The 17173-nt window shown below is 41.8% G+C and overlaps 1 protein-coding gene across 2 annotated transcripts in view; it reads right to left on the bottom strand.

The window, feature by feature from the left end:
• PKHD1 (PKHD1 ciliary IPT domain containing fibrocystin/polyductin) overlaps nt 1-17173 on the bottom strand; it is a 247190-nt gene that overhangs the window by 61995 nt on the left and 168022 nt on the right. For both annotated transcript variants that reach the window (XM_063423458.1, XM_063423452.1), the window contains 5 exons: nt 16705-16859; nt 14720-14872; nt 12610-13488; nt 11117-11279; nt 8990-9150 (listed from right to left, as the gene is read on the bottom strand). In XM_063423458.1, coding sequence (XP_063279528.1) covers nt 8990-9150; nt 11117-11279; nt 12610-13488; nt 14720-14872; nt 16705-16859 — 1511 coding nt within the window. The remainder of the gene's footprint in view (nt 1-8989; nt 9151-11116; nt 11280-12609; nt 13489-14719; nt 14873-16704; nt 16860-17173) is intronic.

The raw sequence follows: 17173 nt of genomic DNA, 5'->3' as shown, positions 1-17173 counted from the left end.
TGCACATCATTTCAAGCTCATTAGCTTTCCTCAAGGATAGGCAGACTGGATGACCAGGACCAAGCTCATGGGTTGAGAATCAATCTGTCTGTCCTCCCCAGTGGCCACTCTGTGTCTTCACCAGGAACATTTAGAAAGTCCTAATTACCAAACCTCCCTCCTACAACACCCTGGCCTTTGGACTCACATATCACTGTCAGGCCTCAAAGATTCTTGCAGGCCAGGAACAGCCTTTCAGAATTTTTAAAATAGGTGCCAAAAGGGCCATTTGAAATTATTTGACCCATCCTCCACCTGCTCAGGAAAAGATCAGCTCTATCTGATTATCTAAGGATGTTACCAGTGATAAGGACTCTGCAACTCACTCAGGCAAGCTACGCCCATGTTTCTCTGTCTTTATTCCAATATTTCCTTCCGACACATAAAATTATCCTGATGATACTTCAGACCATTATTTCCAATTCCACAGACTCTCAGAACAATTTCTTTCTCTCCAATCCCCAGCAGTCTCATATTTTTGAAGGCTGTTCCTTTACCCCTCTTCCATCTTTTCTCAAGACCAAGCCACCCAGCTTTTCCAGACATTCCTCATGTCTCCTGTTTTCCACATGCCTAATAATTCTCTTCACCTTTAACTTTCAGTCTCCTAAATAAATTCATAAGTGGTGCATCCATCAGTTATTCAGGCTTCATGGACCACCCATGCTTTAAGAATCACAGTTTAAGAAACACTACACTGAAACAGAAGACTCATCATGTCAATGATAAAAAAACAACTTGTGTTGCAGACAACATTTATATACAGAAAGGGAGAGAGGTGGGTTTCAAATCCATAACTAGAATCCTAAGTGAAGGTGACATAGTGTTTTGGGGGTACTGAGCCCTTGGGGAAGCAAACAGGCTCCCCCAGATTTCACAAACTCTAAAAATTGTGACATTTTTCTAAATAGCTCCTTAAACACAGAAGTTGAGTTTTGAAAATTAAAAACCTGTTCTTTTATCCTCAGGGTTTAAGGCTAAAAGGAGAAGCCAAGAATTTCTGATAGCAAGAGTAGGCACAAATTATTTGTTGGCACATCTTCAAAAAGGTTTGTTATCCTAAGGGCAAGGTTATCTCCCATTGTCAGGGACCTGACTTCATAATCAGTTTTTCCAAAATTCATTTGGATAATCATTCCTAATAGATATGTACACATATTTTACATTTTATGCAGCTGAACATCAGTGCATGACTATTTGAAAGAACCTAAGGAATTTAGAAAAGAAGAAGAAAGGGTGGCAAAAAAAGCAAAACTCCATTTACAGCAATAAATGTACAAAATGGTTGGGTTTGCCAAGGTTTTTTTTTGCTTCATCAGGAGAAAAGAATTTGATATCCTTGTCTGATGGGAACAAGGAAATAGGTTTGATAGGCTGATACAATTGTACATATACAGATATATAATCTGTGTGTGTATATACATTGCTCTATGTTGATCACATGGAAAATGAACAATGCCATTCATCTTGCACATCCTATCTTCAGAATTAAGGAAAAGTAAACCTGAAAAAGGAGAATATCTGTTTATTAGTGTCTGAAATGCAGGTGACTATGAGGGGAAAGCAATTTATATTATTTCAGAATGGACACCTCAATGCCGACCTTGCTGCTACATCCCCAGCTGTGCCTGGTTCTCCCATGATTTACCAAAATAAATTATGTAGAGGAGTGGTGTTCCTTGACAGAGCTATCCCCTAAGGACATGTATCACGGTGTCATCCAGATCATGGAATCACAGAGTGGCTTGTGCTGGAAGAATCCAAGAAGTTCATCTTGTTCCACCCTCTGCCATGGGCAGGGACACATTTCACTACCCCAGGTTGCTCCAAGCCCTGTCCAGCCTGGCCTTGGACACTTCCAGGGATCCAGGGGCAGCCACAGCTTCTCTGGGCACCCTGTGCCAGGGCCTCCCCACCCTCACAGGGAAGAATTTTTCTCCACACCTCTAATCTAAACCTGCCCTCTGTCAGTTTTAAGCCTTTCCTTGTTCTGTCTTCTTTCCAATTGGTGGATCCTCCACCCACGGAATTGTCCCTCACTCTGCTGTACTGCAGTTGACAGAGCTGATTGTTTAATTCACTGTGTCCAACCATCTCACCCCTGATGAGCCACCACATAGACATCAAAGATATAAAAATAACCTTTGGATTTCCCTTTGGATTACTTTAAAGTTTGTTCTCCCATGAGCATTACAAAAATCCTCCTGACTATTCTCTGCTTTGCTCTCAACTTAATTAAGGTCTGCTGAAATCTTTACCAGAAAAGTGTTTTCAGGAAAATTAAGAATTACAAGCATTTTCTGATCATATTAGTTTTGGTTTTTATGAAAGAATAGTTTGGTAAGAGCTCTTTTAATGTCCTCCATTGCTACTTCCAACCCATTTTGCATGGGCCATTTATTACAGAAAGAGCAAATTTCTATTTGTGAACAGCAACAACAAAAAAGCTCCAGAGGAAAACAATCCTGATATTGCATTGTTTCATTCCTCACACATCTACCAAACCTGCATTTTCTTCTCAGACATCTTTAATTACTGAATATGATTATGCATAGCTGGTGTGGCTAATCATATTCCTTGGAATATTAAGTATTATGGTGCAACATTTTCACCCAGCTTTAGCCCTAATTTATACTGCCAGCCTGTGTCTCATAATTCTATGCATCCCCAACTATTATTTGAGATTTTTATTCAATAATTAAAATTACCAGAAAAAATAAAATTGTACAAAATTCTTTGACCCATAACCCCAGTTATTTTGGACTGTTTTTACCTACATCTAACATTTTGTCATATTTCTGATTAAATTAGCGAAGTTCTGCATATTCATTTTTTAACTTCAATGTTACAATTCAAAGGGGTTTTGACAATAGTTTTTGATAAATTTAAGTGTTAAATGTCTGCATAACTTGCTTCAGATGAGCACTTACATATTAAACACTTTCCTCTTTATGATTTAGAAAATGTACTGATTACCTCTAGAGAGTAAGCAAGACTACTGAGCAATTTCACAGCTTTAGATTTGTCTAGATGGAAAATGAAACACGAAAATAAAATCTCAATGATTTGCTGGTCAGATAAAAAGTTTGGTTGTCTACAACACACTGATCCTCTCACCAACAGATTAACAGTAAAGCTGAGTCAATAAAAAATTATCTGAGTTTTTTTGAAGGGTAATTGAAAAAAACTGAACAAAACAAATAGATTTTGTTTGTTTGTTTATAATTTCAGTCAGAATTTAAATGTTCGTTAATGTCCCAAAATATAGTCCAGGAATATTATTTTAGTAAAAAGTGCTATGTAAAATACACTTTGAGCTGATTCTAGTGAATGCAACCATAAAGTTCCACCTGCCTTAACAGGGTGGGGTGTTTTTAGATTCAGGGTTCTGGAAGGATAATTTTCTATTCAATGACTGACCTTGGGCAAGTCACTAAGTCTCTTCTCTTCCTGGAAAACTAGTGCCAAAATAAATGTCCATTCCACAGGGGTCTTACAGACCTAAATTTCACTGATTGTTCTATGGTATCCAAAGAACTTACAAGGAGTTGTCAGGTTTGACTGGTGAAAAGTAGGAAATAAATTCAATTATTCACATAAAATGGACGGAGCACAGGTTTACAAGAGAAAGAAAAAGTTGCATGAATATACATCAGATAGCCCAGAGCCTCATCATGATCAGAGTCAGAGAAGACTGAAGGAAGGACAAAGAGTTGGTGAAAGGGTTGGGGAACCTCTCCCATGGGGAAAGGCTGCAGGATTAGGTGTGCTCTCCCTGGAGGAGACAAGGCTCAGGAGAGAATCCTGTCACAATATTCCAGTATTTACACAGAAGCTACAAGGAGGATGGGGCTTTCTCCTCACAAGGAGACACATGGGGAAGACAATGGGCTACAGGTACTGCTTGCACCAGGAAAGGCCTCATCTCAATATAAGAAATAAGGGTTTTTTCACAGTGATAGCAACCACTGGGTGTTGTACTTGTCCCACCCCTGGCAGTGTCCAAGGCCAGGTTGGACAGGGCTTGGAGCAACCTGGAATGGTGGAAGGTGTCCATGCCCATGGCAGGGGGGTGGAACAAGGTGATCTTTAAGGTCCCCCCAAAGCCAAAACCTTCTGGAATTCTATGGTTTATTGGAAAAACCTCCCCAGGGACATGGTGGAATCTCCATCACATCATCATTTTGAGGTTTTCAAAATGCAGTTGTACAGGGCAACAGACAATGTTCCTTTCCCACAAAAGAGTGGACCAGATGAGCTCTTGAGTCCATTTTCAACCTGATCTGCTTTATGATTCTATGATTATTCAGTCCAAAATGCCTTAAATTATACATAGAATGTATCAGTCAGTGGGAAGAAAACATATGTCTGCAGGCTCAAGACTAAAACTTGAAAGACTTGGTTTCATCTTCCCAGTTCTGTGTCTGGGAACATCATTGACATCATGAGTCAATCTCTCTTTGCTCACTGGAGGGGACATCAGTAAACTCTAGTGGGAGATGTCCTTGCCCATGACAAGAGATGGAATGAGATGACCTCTGAGGTCTTTCCAACCCAAACCATTCCAAAATTCGATGGTTCTATGACGATGCTGGAGACAACAGAAGTGGGGAGAGCTGGATCTTCTGCTAGTTTCTGTTCCTCAGCCACACTTCCACCAAGGGAAGACAATGAACTTTGATGTCTCTGGAAGTCACCCCAGATTACAGGTGTGAGGAACTGTGATAACAGAGTCCTTGAACACTGCAGAAAGCCAGCAAGTGGCTGATCCTTTAACTACACAAGGACGGTTGTATCAGCTGTCCTTCGTGGGGTTTTAACCTGGACATAGGAATCAGTTGAATACACAAACTGTTCACTTATCCTTAATTCCCCAACAAGACACTCCTGTCTGTAGCTAATTCTGCTGTACAGCTTATGATTCTGGTATTTCCTGTATCATGGAACCATTTAGTGCTCCAGGCCTGGCCCCAAGCTCTTTTGCAAGAGGCTTGCTCTAGACATGAGTTTTAGGAGAAAAACATTTTGTCATCCAAAAATGGCAGCTCAAAGAGATTTAAATAATTACAAATTCATGTTAAACTCATTAAATTGTTTTGGATAATTCAAAAAATGGTGCTTTGAAAGTTCCTCATAAATTATTTAGGGCGGAGGGTGTTGGAAAACATTTAATTTTAAACTTTTGCGGCATTATGTTTAAAAGACAAAAAAGAAAGACTAAAAAGGACTCTCGTATTAAAAAGTAATTATGCTTTTTTGGACTCAAACCCACTTTTGTTGTTACTCCTTTTTTTCTTGCAGAATAATAATAGCAACAAAAATATTGGATCTGTTCCCTCCTGTTTTGTTCTTTTTTTTTCTGAATTCTGTGGTTTATCCAGAAAACTAAAACTTCATTTTGAAGTGAGCAATTCTGCTTCTTCAGAGAGTCACAATAAAAAGCTTGGTCTATGAGCAAAGAGCAAACTCAGTGGGTAAAAGTTTGGGAAAACAAAGGGGGGGGAAAGTGGGTATAGAAATAAGAAATTTCATAATTTCTGTACCAATTACATCTTCAATAAAAGATATAATGTGAATTCAGGAGCATTAATATCATTCTGAATGATCCCTTGTGCCCCAGTTATGACTCCCACAGCCTCTTCCCTGTGATATTCCTTATTCTGATAAAACATCTCCATGGCTTTTTTGTCCCTGAAGTCCACTGAGTGTTTTGATTTGCTCCCCACAGAGTAATCAGAGTATCTAAAAATGGCTGAGGGACAATAATTTCAATCTGATTGACCAAACTGGAAGCTTGAAGTGAACATAAATATTGATGAGTATCATAGAATCATATAATCATAGACTGGTTTGGGTGGAAGGGATCTTAAAAATCATCCCGTTCCAATGCCCCTTCCACGCCATTCTATGATTTTATAATTCAGTGACAAAACCATCATTTTCACAGGCCTTGAAGCGTTGTCACACCAAAGGGGAATCTGGCCCTACAGAATCATTAGGGCTGGAAGAGACCTCCAACGTCATCAAGCCCAGACTGAATGAAGGCCACCGTGCCCACTAAACCATATCACAAAGGGACACATCTTCTTGGTTTTCCTGATGCTTCCAGGGATGGTGGCCTCACCCCTGTCCTGGGAAGCCTATTCCAATGGCCAACCACCCTTTCTGGGAAGAAACTTTTCCTAATATCCAGCCTGAATTTTCCCTGGTGCAACTTGAGGCTATTTCCCCCTGACCTATCATTAATTTCCTGGGAGAACAGGCCAGTCCTTCTTTTCTGGGTGTTGTAGAGTCCCCCTGAGCCTTCTTTTCTCCAGATTAAAGAACCTCAGCTGTCGGAGTCTAGAACATCCCTCTGGCCACCCTGGAGGGTTTGGAGACCGGACAGGGGGGTCTGGGATCTGTACAGGGGGGTCAGTTAGACCCACACAGGTCCCAGGAGGACACTGCCTCTGATCCCTGTCCATGGGAGTGAACACTCACATGCAGGAAGAATCACAAATCCTAAGAATTTGAAATAAGTAGTGGATAGTTTATTATAGAATATAAATATAGAAATTAGGATTCTTAGCATATGGGGCTGAAGAGACAAGATGGAGGAACTGGGGAGTGGCCCCTGTCTTCCTTGTTCTTGTTCTCGTCCCCCATCTTGTGCTGAGTTGGGTTTTAGAGATTGGTTTAGAGTAGAACTGACATGTTAGTATAGGTAATAGGCATTGGTAAAATTTTGTAAATAAAAAATACGTCTCGGACAGTGGTTGGGTCAGGGGTACTGTACATAAGGTGTGGGGCTCTCTGATTCGCCCAGTCTGCCGCGTGTCCTGCTCTGCTGAAGATGCCTTGCAGAGCTGAGAAAGAACTAAGATAAGGTACCCTGCCAGGGAGGTCTGGCAGAGCTGTAAAAAGACTGAGAGAATGAAAAATAAACAACCTTGGAAATGGATACCGGCGGACTCAGTTCGTCGTCTCTGCCTCTGGCTTCAGTGTGTAACACCCAGGGCAAAGAGAAGACAGAAAACCGTATTACCTCTGGGAACAGCAACCCAGGGGAAAGTCCCAGGGAACAGCAACCTTGGGACGACCCTTATTACCTTGTGGGCCAGCAACCCCAAGGAAAAATCTCAGGGAAAAAGCAACCTTGAGACTCAGCTCCCTCAGCTGCTCCTCACAGGACTTACATTCCAGACCCTTCCCCAGCTCCTTTCCATTCTATGGACACACTCCAGCCCCTCAAAGTCCTTCTTGCAATGAGGAGCTCAAAACTGAACACAAGACTCAAGGTTTGGCCTCCTCAGTACCCAGCACAGGGAGATGACAATTGTTCTGGTCCTGCTGGCAGAAGATCAGTGGAAGCAGGAAAGTTGAGCTTTCTCTCCAGTTTGTCTATCCTGGGAGCCTCCACTGCACTGTGAAAAGTACTCAGTGCTTCAACTTTCCAGAAGGAGGAGAAAAGAAGGGAAGAAGAAGACCACAAATTCATCTTACCACCAAGTTGTGCCTTTCCAAATGTCAACCTCAAGAGAAAAGGAACCGTAGGTCAGAACGAGAAACACAGAGGAATTTAACACATATTTGTGAAGGGAAGGGGAAAAAACCCCATTCAAATTTGGGCAGCAAAAAGGAAACACAATTTTATCATAGCTTCAGAGGCAGGCAACATTTATCATATGGTGTTACCTCCATTCCACAAGGAGATAAACCCTATGGAGTGAAGGTTGTACCCTCAGTGCACTTCTGATTGTGGGGATTCCTCTTACACCTATGACTGTGTGCTAGGATGTGCTACAAATGGTGGGAATCTGCATAAAATCCAGGTTTTGTATGCAAATATATTCAGTAATATGCAGGTGCTGAGTGGTAATAGCACCAGAGCATTAGTGCTTGGATGTGATTCATAATTAGGGTGGAAAAGGTACAGTAAAAATCAGTGTTTGCATCTAGAAACACATTAATCAACCTTGTAAGCAGCCAGCTAGAGTGGGATCCTTAGAGGAAAAGCCTTACACATTTTGTTTAAAGATTAAAGTTCTTGTGTTTAATCAGTTTTAGAGTGTGAAGGAAAACGGGATTAATTAGAGTCCCTCCCATCAGTCTCCCATACCAGCAGAGTCACAAACGAGGAATCTTTACAGCAAAATGGCCACCATCGGCAGCAGGCACAGGGAATGCTAATTGTAATTAAAGAGTTTATTTGGAATCAGAGAGCTGAGTTTTAACGAGGATAAGAATGGAGCCTTGCTGTGGGAGCCTTCAGAAAGTGGTTAGTGAGCAGAATGGGCCTTTTTTTAAACAGAGAGGCGTCATCAAACTTCTGGAGTGGGTTTTCAGCTTGATTATCTCCTCAGTGGGACACGGATGAAAATCCTTGTGGGGCTCATTATTGGTATTATTTTGCAGTTTTGTGGTGTTTTTATGGCATGTGCCCCTTAATGCTCTCAGAGGAGTTTGCAAGGGGCAGGTAGAATCACCAATCATGGAATGGTTTGGGTTGGAAGAGACCTTAAGGATCATCTCATTCCAACCACTGCCATGGGCAGGGACACCTTCCACTATCCCAGATTGCTCCAAGCCCCATCCAGCCTGGCCTTGGACACTTCCAGGGATGGACCAGTCACAGCTTCTCTGGGCAACCTGTGCCAGGGTCTCCCCACCCTCACAGGGAAGAATTTCCTTCTGTCATCCAGCCTAGTGTATTAGACCCTAAAGGGGTCAAGAATGCCAAGTGAAATGACACTGCAAGAAGGCAGAGTGGCACTGGTGGGCACAGAGCTGCACAGTGAGTCACCCCAGACTCCTGCAGCACAATCCACTGCATCCTGCTCAGCAAGGAATCACACAGATTGGGACCACCATGGCCTCAACCTCAGCTGCAGGTTTCGGTGAAAGTCACATCTCATGGCTCAAACATCTGCATGACTTTGCAAACACCCCCCTCAGCACATGCACTTACCAGCTTCTGAGTAGAACTGTGCCCATTCAAACTCTGACTTCGGGAAAACAGAGACAGGTGGTTCCAGGTGCAGGACTCCTCCATCCAAATCCTTGAAAAGGGCTTTCCTTGAGCCTTTGCATTTCTTTTCGAGGAGCATGGCGTCTTCAGAGGTTTGTGCACTGGTAGGTAGGGAAGGTAACATTATTATTAGTGGCTTGGAAAAGCCAGAAAAGGCTATAAATATCTATGTAAGTCATTAACTGCTGTCTGCCACAGAGGAAGGTAGCTGTAACAGGAGAGATGTGCTGAGGGGAGCTCATCTCACTGAGACAAACATCAGGTAGTTGAGATGAATCACTGACTACAGAAGCAGGTCAGTGTGTTTCAATAACATGCCTAATTTTTGGATCACTAACTTGTAGCAAGCTGAATTGCTTTAAATTGCAGATTAACTAAAGGTTCAACACTGCTTAAAGGAACTGCAGACCTGAGCATCTCACACCCATGGCAGAATTCAATATGATAAAAAGACTTGTACTCCAGTGAAGTCCATGGAGACATTTTCAGATTGCTACTTGGATTCACATTAAACCTTGAAGAAAATGGAGAATTTTTTGGTCTCAGGCTGAGAAAACCCAATTGCTGGTACCTTGAATGGGGTAAACAGGTACAGGCAGAGATCTACAGTAAAGGCAGAGAAACAAAGGGCCATTTGCTCCAGTCAACCCAGCTCAATAGAGGTGGAAAGCAAAGACTCCTTTGATCCTGACTGTTCAGTTCTCAACCATCTCTCAGCAGATCCAACATTTCTGCAGGTTAGATCTACCAGTGGGACAAGCAAAGTGATTCACAGATTTGCTATAGTCCCTGATGTTCCTATTTCCCCTTTTGCTCCAAGGCAATGCTCATCTTCTCTTTGACAGGACATATCCATCAAGATATCCCTTCAGGATGCTGGAGCAGAACAATGCAGACACAACTTGGATCAAGCTCAGCAGCTGCAAAGGTGGATTAAATAAATGCATGCAGATATTGCATGAGGAGCTCTGGGGGATGCAGCCACCCTCAGAGGCTCAGCAGCCTCCCAAGGAAGCATTCATAATCCATGTGCATTCCTCACGTCTGAAAACCACCAGCTCTTGCACTGGGTATTCAGCAGCTCACTACCAGCAGAATATTGTGGGATGGAAACAAGAGTGAAACATAATGGGAGCTGACAAGCTGGACAGGGCTCAGAAATCTACACGCAAACTAATGCCCAGAGCAAAAAGCAAAAATATAGAATAAAATAAGAAATTCTGGCAGAAGGCTGGAGGGGCTCTAAACATAGCAGTGTGGGACACCTCCAATTATTTCTGACTGGCAAGCGGAGTCCATGCTGGAATTTTTTTTTTCTTTTTTTTGCTATTTCAAGGCTTTCCTGACATAGCCTCTGCATTGTGTTCAGTGACTGCAATAAATAAATAGTCATGTGGCTTCCATTGGTTGTGGTATGTCTAAACCACTGCAACCAGCAGTGACTTAAGGTTACAGATGAAGTTCTCTCCTCCCTCCTCAACACTCACAGATGATATTCTCCCTGGGCAGGAGCAGTTCTGGCAATCATTTGACATCTCACAGCCTGCCTTGTGCTGATCAACATTTCTGATGTGATCTCGCAGGCACAAATCAAGCCACGCTTCCCCGACCAAAAGGACATTCCCTGTCTCAGGGTTTTTTCCTGGAGGTCCTGACATTTTCTGAAGCCTGAGGCTGAGAAGTCAGAGAGGCTCAGGATGGGGGTTTAAGGAATGGGATATGTGAGGCTTGTTTTGCTACACAAATGTCAGGAAAAGGAGAAATCTAAGAGGATTGGTCTGGCGATGCACCTTGATGGGATTTGAAACTCAAATTATAAAAGATTGCCCTTAACTAAATTTGGTGGTGTTTTTCCCTCTTTTTTTTTCTTTTTTTTTTTCCTTTTTTTTTTTTTTTCCCTATATTTGAGCTTTTCTGTGCATGTTTGTTTGATGTCAGAGCTTGTTCATTTTTGTCAGACAGGAGCAGTACGAGAGCAGACATGAGGGGAGGGGAGTTCCAAAGCTGTAGGTGTTTGGGGGCTTTTTTTGAAAAAAAAGATAGTTCAGGATGAAGCAAGCATTTTACCTTGTTGGATGAAAGTAGAACTTGTCCTTCTCACTGACATGTAACATCCTTGATGTCTCTGCTGTGATGAGAGGCATGATGCCTAAATGATCAGGATTTGACATGATACAGACATCCCTGTCTTCACTGTAGCAGCTCTTCGTAAAACCAGTAAAGGTGACTTCTGGCAGGGATTAAGAGAAGATCAAGCAAGGAAAAGTATTTAAAAGAGTTCCATAACTACAGATAAGAAAGTTGTTTTTGTCCTGTAATGCTTTCCATGGTAAATTGCTCCCATATATATTTGTACAAATTATTTTTAAATCAGACTAATAACATTTTTCAAAGATCTTCATGTGGCTTTAGAATACTCTGTAACGAAGTTATATCCTATGTTGACACAAACCAAGTCATATCCACAGGAAATGAAATCAAAGAAATAGTAACTGAGAAAGAAAAAAAGAAAAAAAAGCAAGAGTATTTAATGCATTTTCATTTGAATAAGTAAGATTCAGTTAAAGAACAACCTGCCTTGGATGATTTTTCTACTTGCTAGAGAGTAATGTAAGACAAGCCGGGTGTGATGACACATACTTGGCTCTGGCACTCAACTCTTGTACAGCTCCAAAATCCATATTTTCTATGAATTTTTTGTGAGACTCTGCACAAGTCTATTTGTCTATTTCTCTCTTATTCAGTAAAAAGGGGATAATGAATTTTCTTCCAAAAGTAAGCAGCAGTGAGGGATAAAGTCATGAAAAGCAGTGAGGTATTTAGATCCCACCATTGCAACCAGTGTTGCAATCAGTGTAATCAGTGTTCTGCTATATGCAGATATTGCTCTGGGGGCTGAAAATTCATTTGAAACAAAGATCCAGGGTACATAAAAGATTTCTATTCCTCCTGTGCAATCTCTTATACCAATGAAGGTCATAAGTGCTCTGTGAGTTGTAGCTCCTATGTTCTGTGACAATTCTACCCAAAGTGTGATATTCACTCCTCAGTTTTGGTGTCTTTATTTAGGTGGAGGTAACTGTGGGTCAGAGAGATGAATCAACTGGAAAAGTAACAGGGAAGGTATGGGTGAGGCATAATCTATACATTATCATGGGACATAATTATCATGGAATCACAGAATCCCAGAATGGTTTGGGTTGGAAGGGACCTTAAAGATCATCTCATTCCAACCCTCTGGGCAGAGACACCTTCCACTATCCCTTGTTGCTTTAAAACCCATCCCACCTGACCCTGAACACCTCCAGGGACAGGGCACCCACAGCTTCTAGGGGCAGCAATTATCCTGTAGTAGATTCAGGAAGTGAAAAATATCAAATAGTATCTTTTTCTTAATTAAACTGTATCAAGTTGTAGAAGAATTCTCTTCTCAATTTCACTGAGACTCTGATTTCTCCAACATGTCCATTTCTGGGAGGCTGCAACTTCAACTGGAAAAATGGAAATAGTGAAGGAAAACAGCAACAGAACAGTCTGGCCAGTGGAGACAGAAGACCAACCTTTCAGCTTCATGATTCCCAGGGCTTTTGGAGAATGCCCAGTTTTGTGCCAGGGATCCCCTGGCCTTTGGCTGGGAATGGTGGTAAATGTGGGCCATAAAATCCCCACACGGCCTCTCAGAGGGTAGCGTGGGGGTCGGTCCTGGGCTGTTGGCTCAGCTGAGTGGGGCTGGATCCTGTCTCTGAGGCAGTCAAAAGTCGAGCTTGTTGCGACAATGAGGGAGTTTTTGAGTTCTATGAAGGTTTTCCCAGTGTAGCATTGCTCGGCATGGACACAGTGCAGCACTGCCAGGAGTCCCACGGTGTTGTCCACCAGCACCACGTTTTCCACAATAACGCTGCCTCCAAGGTGGAGCATGACACCATAGTCGTAATTCTTGTAGGACAGAAAACCTGCTATCCTAGTGCAGGTCTGAAATTCATCCTCCTGGTACAGGTGAACGCCATGGAGACTCGAATGGGCCACATTTCCACCGCAGTATCCTCCATCTGGCAAACACCCTTGGCCCCTGATATGGAAGCCAATTCTCTCGGATCCTGCCACAGCATTGCCACAAAGGGAGACACCGGTGGCCAGGTTCACCTTGATGCCAGCAACCCAGTTTGATGAACCTGCTGGCTGCCTGCTCAGGATAACAAGGCTCCTGAGGAGAGAGTGATTTTTCCCTTCCAAATCAATGCCAGGTCCAGTGGTGTTGAACACCACGTTATTGTGCAACAAGGTCCCACTGCTCTCGACTGCATTAATGCCAGCTCCACAGCTGCCACTAATGCTGGATGACACCACTGAGGATTCCTGGGATACATTCCTGAACTCAATGGCAGAAAGCTGAGGAGGCCCAAAGTTCAAAAACTGAACGTTTAAGAGATGAAGAGCACCTGCAATGAGATAACTGGAGTGAAATAAAAGCTTATATTACATAAGAACAGGTGAGGAAAACCATATTAACAACAGTCAGACATATAACAGCAGGTACTTTGTCAGTGTATTGTAGTGATGGGTATTTGTTAATAAATATACACAAAGTCATAGTAAAACCTTACAAAACACAGAGCAGCCCCTCATAAAATATCGTCCATATTTATGAATTTTTACTGGTGCTCATGTTTCATACTTGCTAACAGTGAGTTTGTTCTGACTTTCATAACACACGTGAATGGGCACACACGCTGCTGCACCTCTTTCTTGGGCAAAACCAGTGTGTTTGATGAGGACAGAGGAGAAGTTTTTCTTTATCTCTTGTAACTCCAGAGGGGAGGAGGGTGGATGCCTTCTGATCATAGGCCAGCTGTTAAAACCAGGTGGGGCAGTGTTTGTTATCTCTGTCACCACTGTCCACCCTCAGGGGATATCTTCTGTTAATGGGCCATTGAGGATCACCAATGACATGACACATTACATCATTCATTGTGAGATGCTCCACCCAGTAGGGAGGAGCCAACCATTTTTACCAAGATAAAAACTGAGATGTAGGAACACCAATCAGCTGCTTTCCACTGGATTCTTGGAGGAAGATTGGACCCATCTCGCCAGCACTGGGCCGTTTCTACAGGATCATCTCTACTCCACAGAACAACATCTGTCACTCCAGGAGGATTTATTTGGACTGCTTCCAACACCCTGACAACAGAGTGTCAGGTCGTATCTCTGACTCTGTCAGGGTTTTCTAGGACTTTTGTTTGTTTGCTTGTTAATTTTTGGTATTGCTGCATTCGTATTTTTAACATTCCTAGTGAAGAACTGTAATTACTATTCCCATATTTTAGACTGAAAGCCCCTAGTTTCGAAATTATAATAATTTGGAGGGAGGAGGTTTACATTCTCCATTCCAAGGGGAGCTTCTACTTTCCCTGACAGATACCTGTATTTCCAAACCAAGACACCTTACAAAACACAGAGCAGCCCCTCATAAAATATCCTCCATATTTATGAATTTTTACTGGTGCTCACGTTTCATTCTTGCTGACACTCAGTTTGTTCTGAATTTCGTAGCACACGTGAATGGGCGCACACGTTAATGGGCGCACACGTTAATGGGCACACACATGGCTGCACCTCTTTCTTGGGCAAAACCAGTGTGCTTAATGAGGACAGGTGAGCCTCAGCTACCTTCAAACTCCATCCCTCTGGAGCCTGTGAGGTGTCCCACCAGCACCCTCCCAGCACAAGGCACATCCGACTGGATCCGCACGTTCCGTGTGAGGAGCCCAACCTCCGTGGCCAGAGCGACCCGTCTGCCGTCTTCCGTGTCATGGGCACGCCCTGGGGAGTTCCAGGAAAGCAAATGTGATAAGTGTCTATCATACCTACAAACCAGTGCTTTGAGGGACATAAATCCTGACAGCTGCTCTGCAGAATCTGCACTGACATTCAGGTGTGCTTCACCCCCAGCACAATCTGCATGCGTCAACACAAAGCCAGAAAGGCCACCTGCCCATCAAATATTCACTGTGCGCTTATATTTTACCAAGATATCTGCTTTTTTAGAACAAGAAGGTGCTAAACCTTCCCCCTGAGGTGTGCAGGTGCCAAAGCTAGGAACAGGTTCACACTTCATTTTTTCCAAGCTCTGCGTGCTGGAGTTACTCTTCAGCACACTGCAGAGTTGATCTCCATGAATTTTCCTCAGGATCAGACTAATGTCAGTGCCAAAACCCTCTTTGCTACAGAGTCTTTCTTGTGTGTGTTTTCTGAAAGGATTTTAAAACACTTTTTTCAATGCCTTTTTGCAGGAGACTTGCTCAGGTTTATGCAGCTGTCTAGCTTGGATTAATCTCAGGTGACTTTAGACATATTCAGATGTGTTTCAGTTATCCAAACTGGGTTTATGCATGATGGAGAGCAACAGGCAAATCTCAAGTGCAATTTGTTGTGTATTTTATATACCTGCTTTAGGGGTAGATAAAATACGAGTGAGAAGTATGTATTGTATGTACTTTTCTGCTTTAATTATCAAGGGAGGTGAAAGTGACTGGCTCATGTGTGAACATTTACTGCAGATATCTACATTTGCCAAGGTGAAACTCAGTATTTACCCCTTAATTGTCCCATCAGCCTTTTTTTTCAGCTTTATCTAACAACTGCTGCATTACTCAGGGGGTAAGCAGTAATTTCCCCTCATAATACATTTATTATATCTACATCAGCTAAAAAGAAAGGCCTAAAATGCATAAACTACTGGAAAGGAAGTCTAGATGTGCTATGCTTTGAAGTGCTCATTTTGTTTGAAAAATGCAATTGTCATAAAAAACTGTGCCATTGAGGCTACTGTTGATTAACTCTGTGGATAATTGCAGAACAGAGCTCAGTTCCAAGGGAGGCTTTGATTACTGGCTCAGACATTTAAACATTTGCCATTTAAAACATGATATTTCTGGAGCTTTTTATCCATTACACTAATTTCTGTGCCTACTGGCTGGAATAAAGATCAAATTTAAAAAATATTGATATGCACAACAAAAATCTTCATTTTGAAGGTTCAGAATTTGACCTACAAATAAAATTCTTTTGCTTTTGTAAAATAGATGGTAATAAATTTACTTTATAGGCTGAAATAAAAGTAAATAAGTATTAACACTGCATCCTTTTTCCCACAAAAATACAGATCCCATGCAATCTACACAGAAAATAGAGATAAATACAGATGTTATGTTTATTTAGATGTTAGTTTATAAATACATTACTTTCATGCCATGGAATTGATAAAATTTTGTCCTTTAAACTTTAGCATATAATTATTTTGAAATTTGAAAAAAGGGCGGGATTTAATTATTTTCTAGAGTTTTGACATATCATAGAAACTGCGCAAAGGGCCTAAAATACTAAATTTCTTTTTTTCCATTAAAAAGCGAAATTCTTTTTTCTCTCTGTGTGAACCAGGTCAACTTGAAACACAGGAAAGGTCTTTCAAACAATTTAGCACTCAATTGATCCTGTTCACAGAAATTCATATTAGAATCAACAAGCTAAAAAAGTATATGGAGAAAGAAATGAAGATACCACAATAAAGTAGAATTCATCCTGTCGAGATATGAAATGGAAAGTCAATACTTCAGAAGAAAACTCTCCAAAAAAAGGAAAGAAAAATTCCTTACCAATGTGCCTGTGGAGAAGTTGTTCATGAATTCTTATGTTATGACCATGGACTTCTTTAAGTGTAACTACTTCAGCTTGGTGAGCTTCATAGGAGGAAGAGCTGATCACAATATCCCCTCCTTGATCCCAATCCATTTCATCCTCAACAAAAATCCTGTAACACCATGATAGAAACTTAATGTCACTACACTAATGAGAGTTAGGCTCACATATTTCATTAAAAATGAACTGTTTTGCTGAGAAATATATAAAAAAAAAAGTCTACAGGCTATGCTGTAGGAAAAGCCCCTTTAGGGCTTTCTGCAAAAACAGATGTCTGAAATGTGTAGGAGGAAATTAATCCTGAAGCATCTATTTCACACCATTCATGAACAACATATACAGTTCCAGTGCAGCATTTCAGACCTCAAGTTGCCTCCAAAAGACATATCAGACCATTTTTGGTGCCAGGAGTGTTCTGCAGAGCTG

This window comes from Prinia subflava, chromosome 2, assembly GCF_021018805.1.
Source record: "Prinia subflava isolate CZ2003 ecotype Zambia chromosome 2, Cam_Psub_1.2, whole genome shotgun sequence".
NCBI lineage: Eukaryota > Metazoa > Chordata > Aves > Passeriformes > Cisticolidae > Prinia > Prinia subflava.
This window is presented reverse-complemented; position numbering and strand designations above follow the sequence as displayed.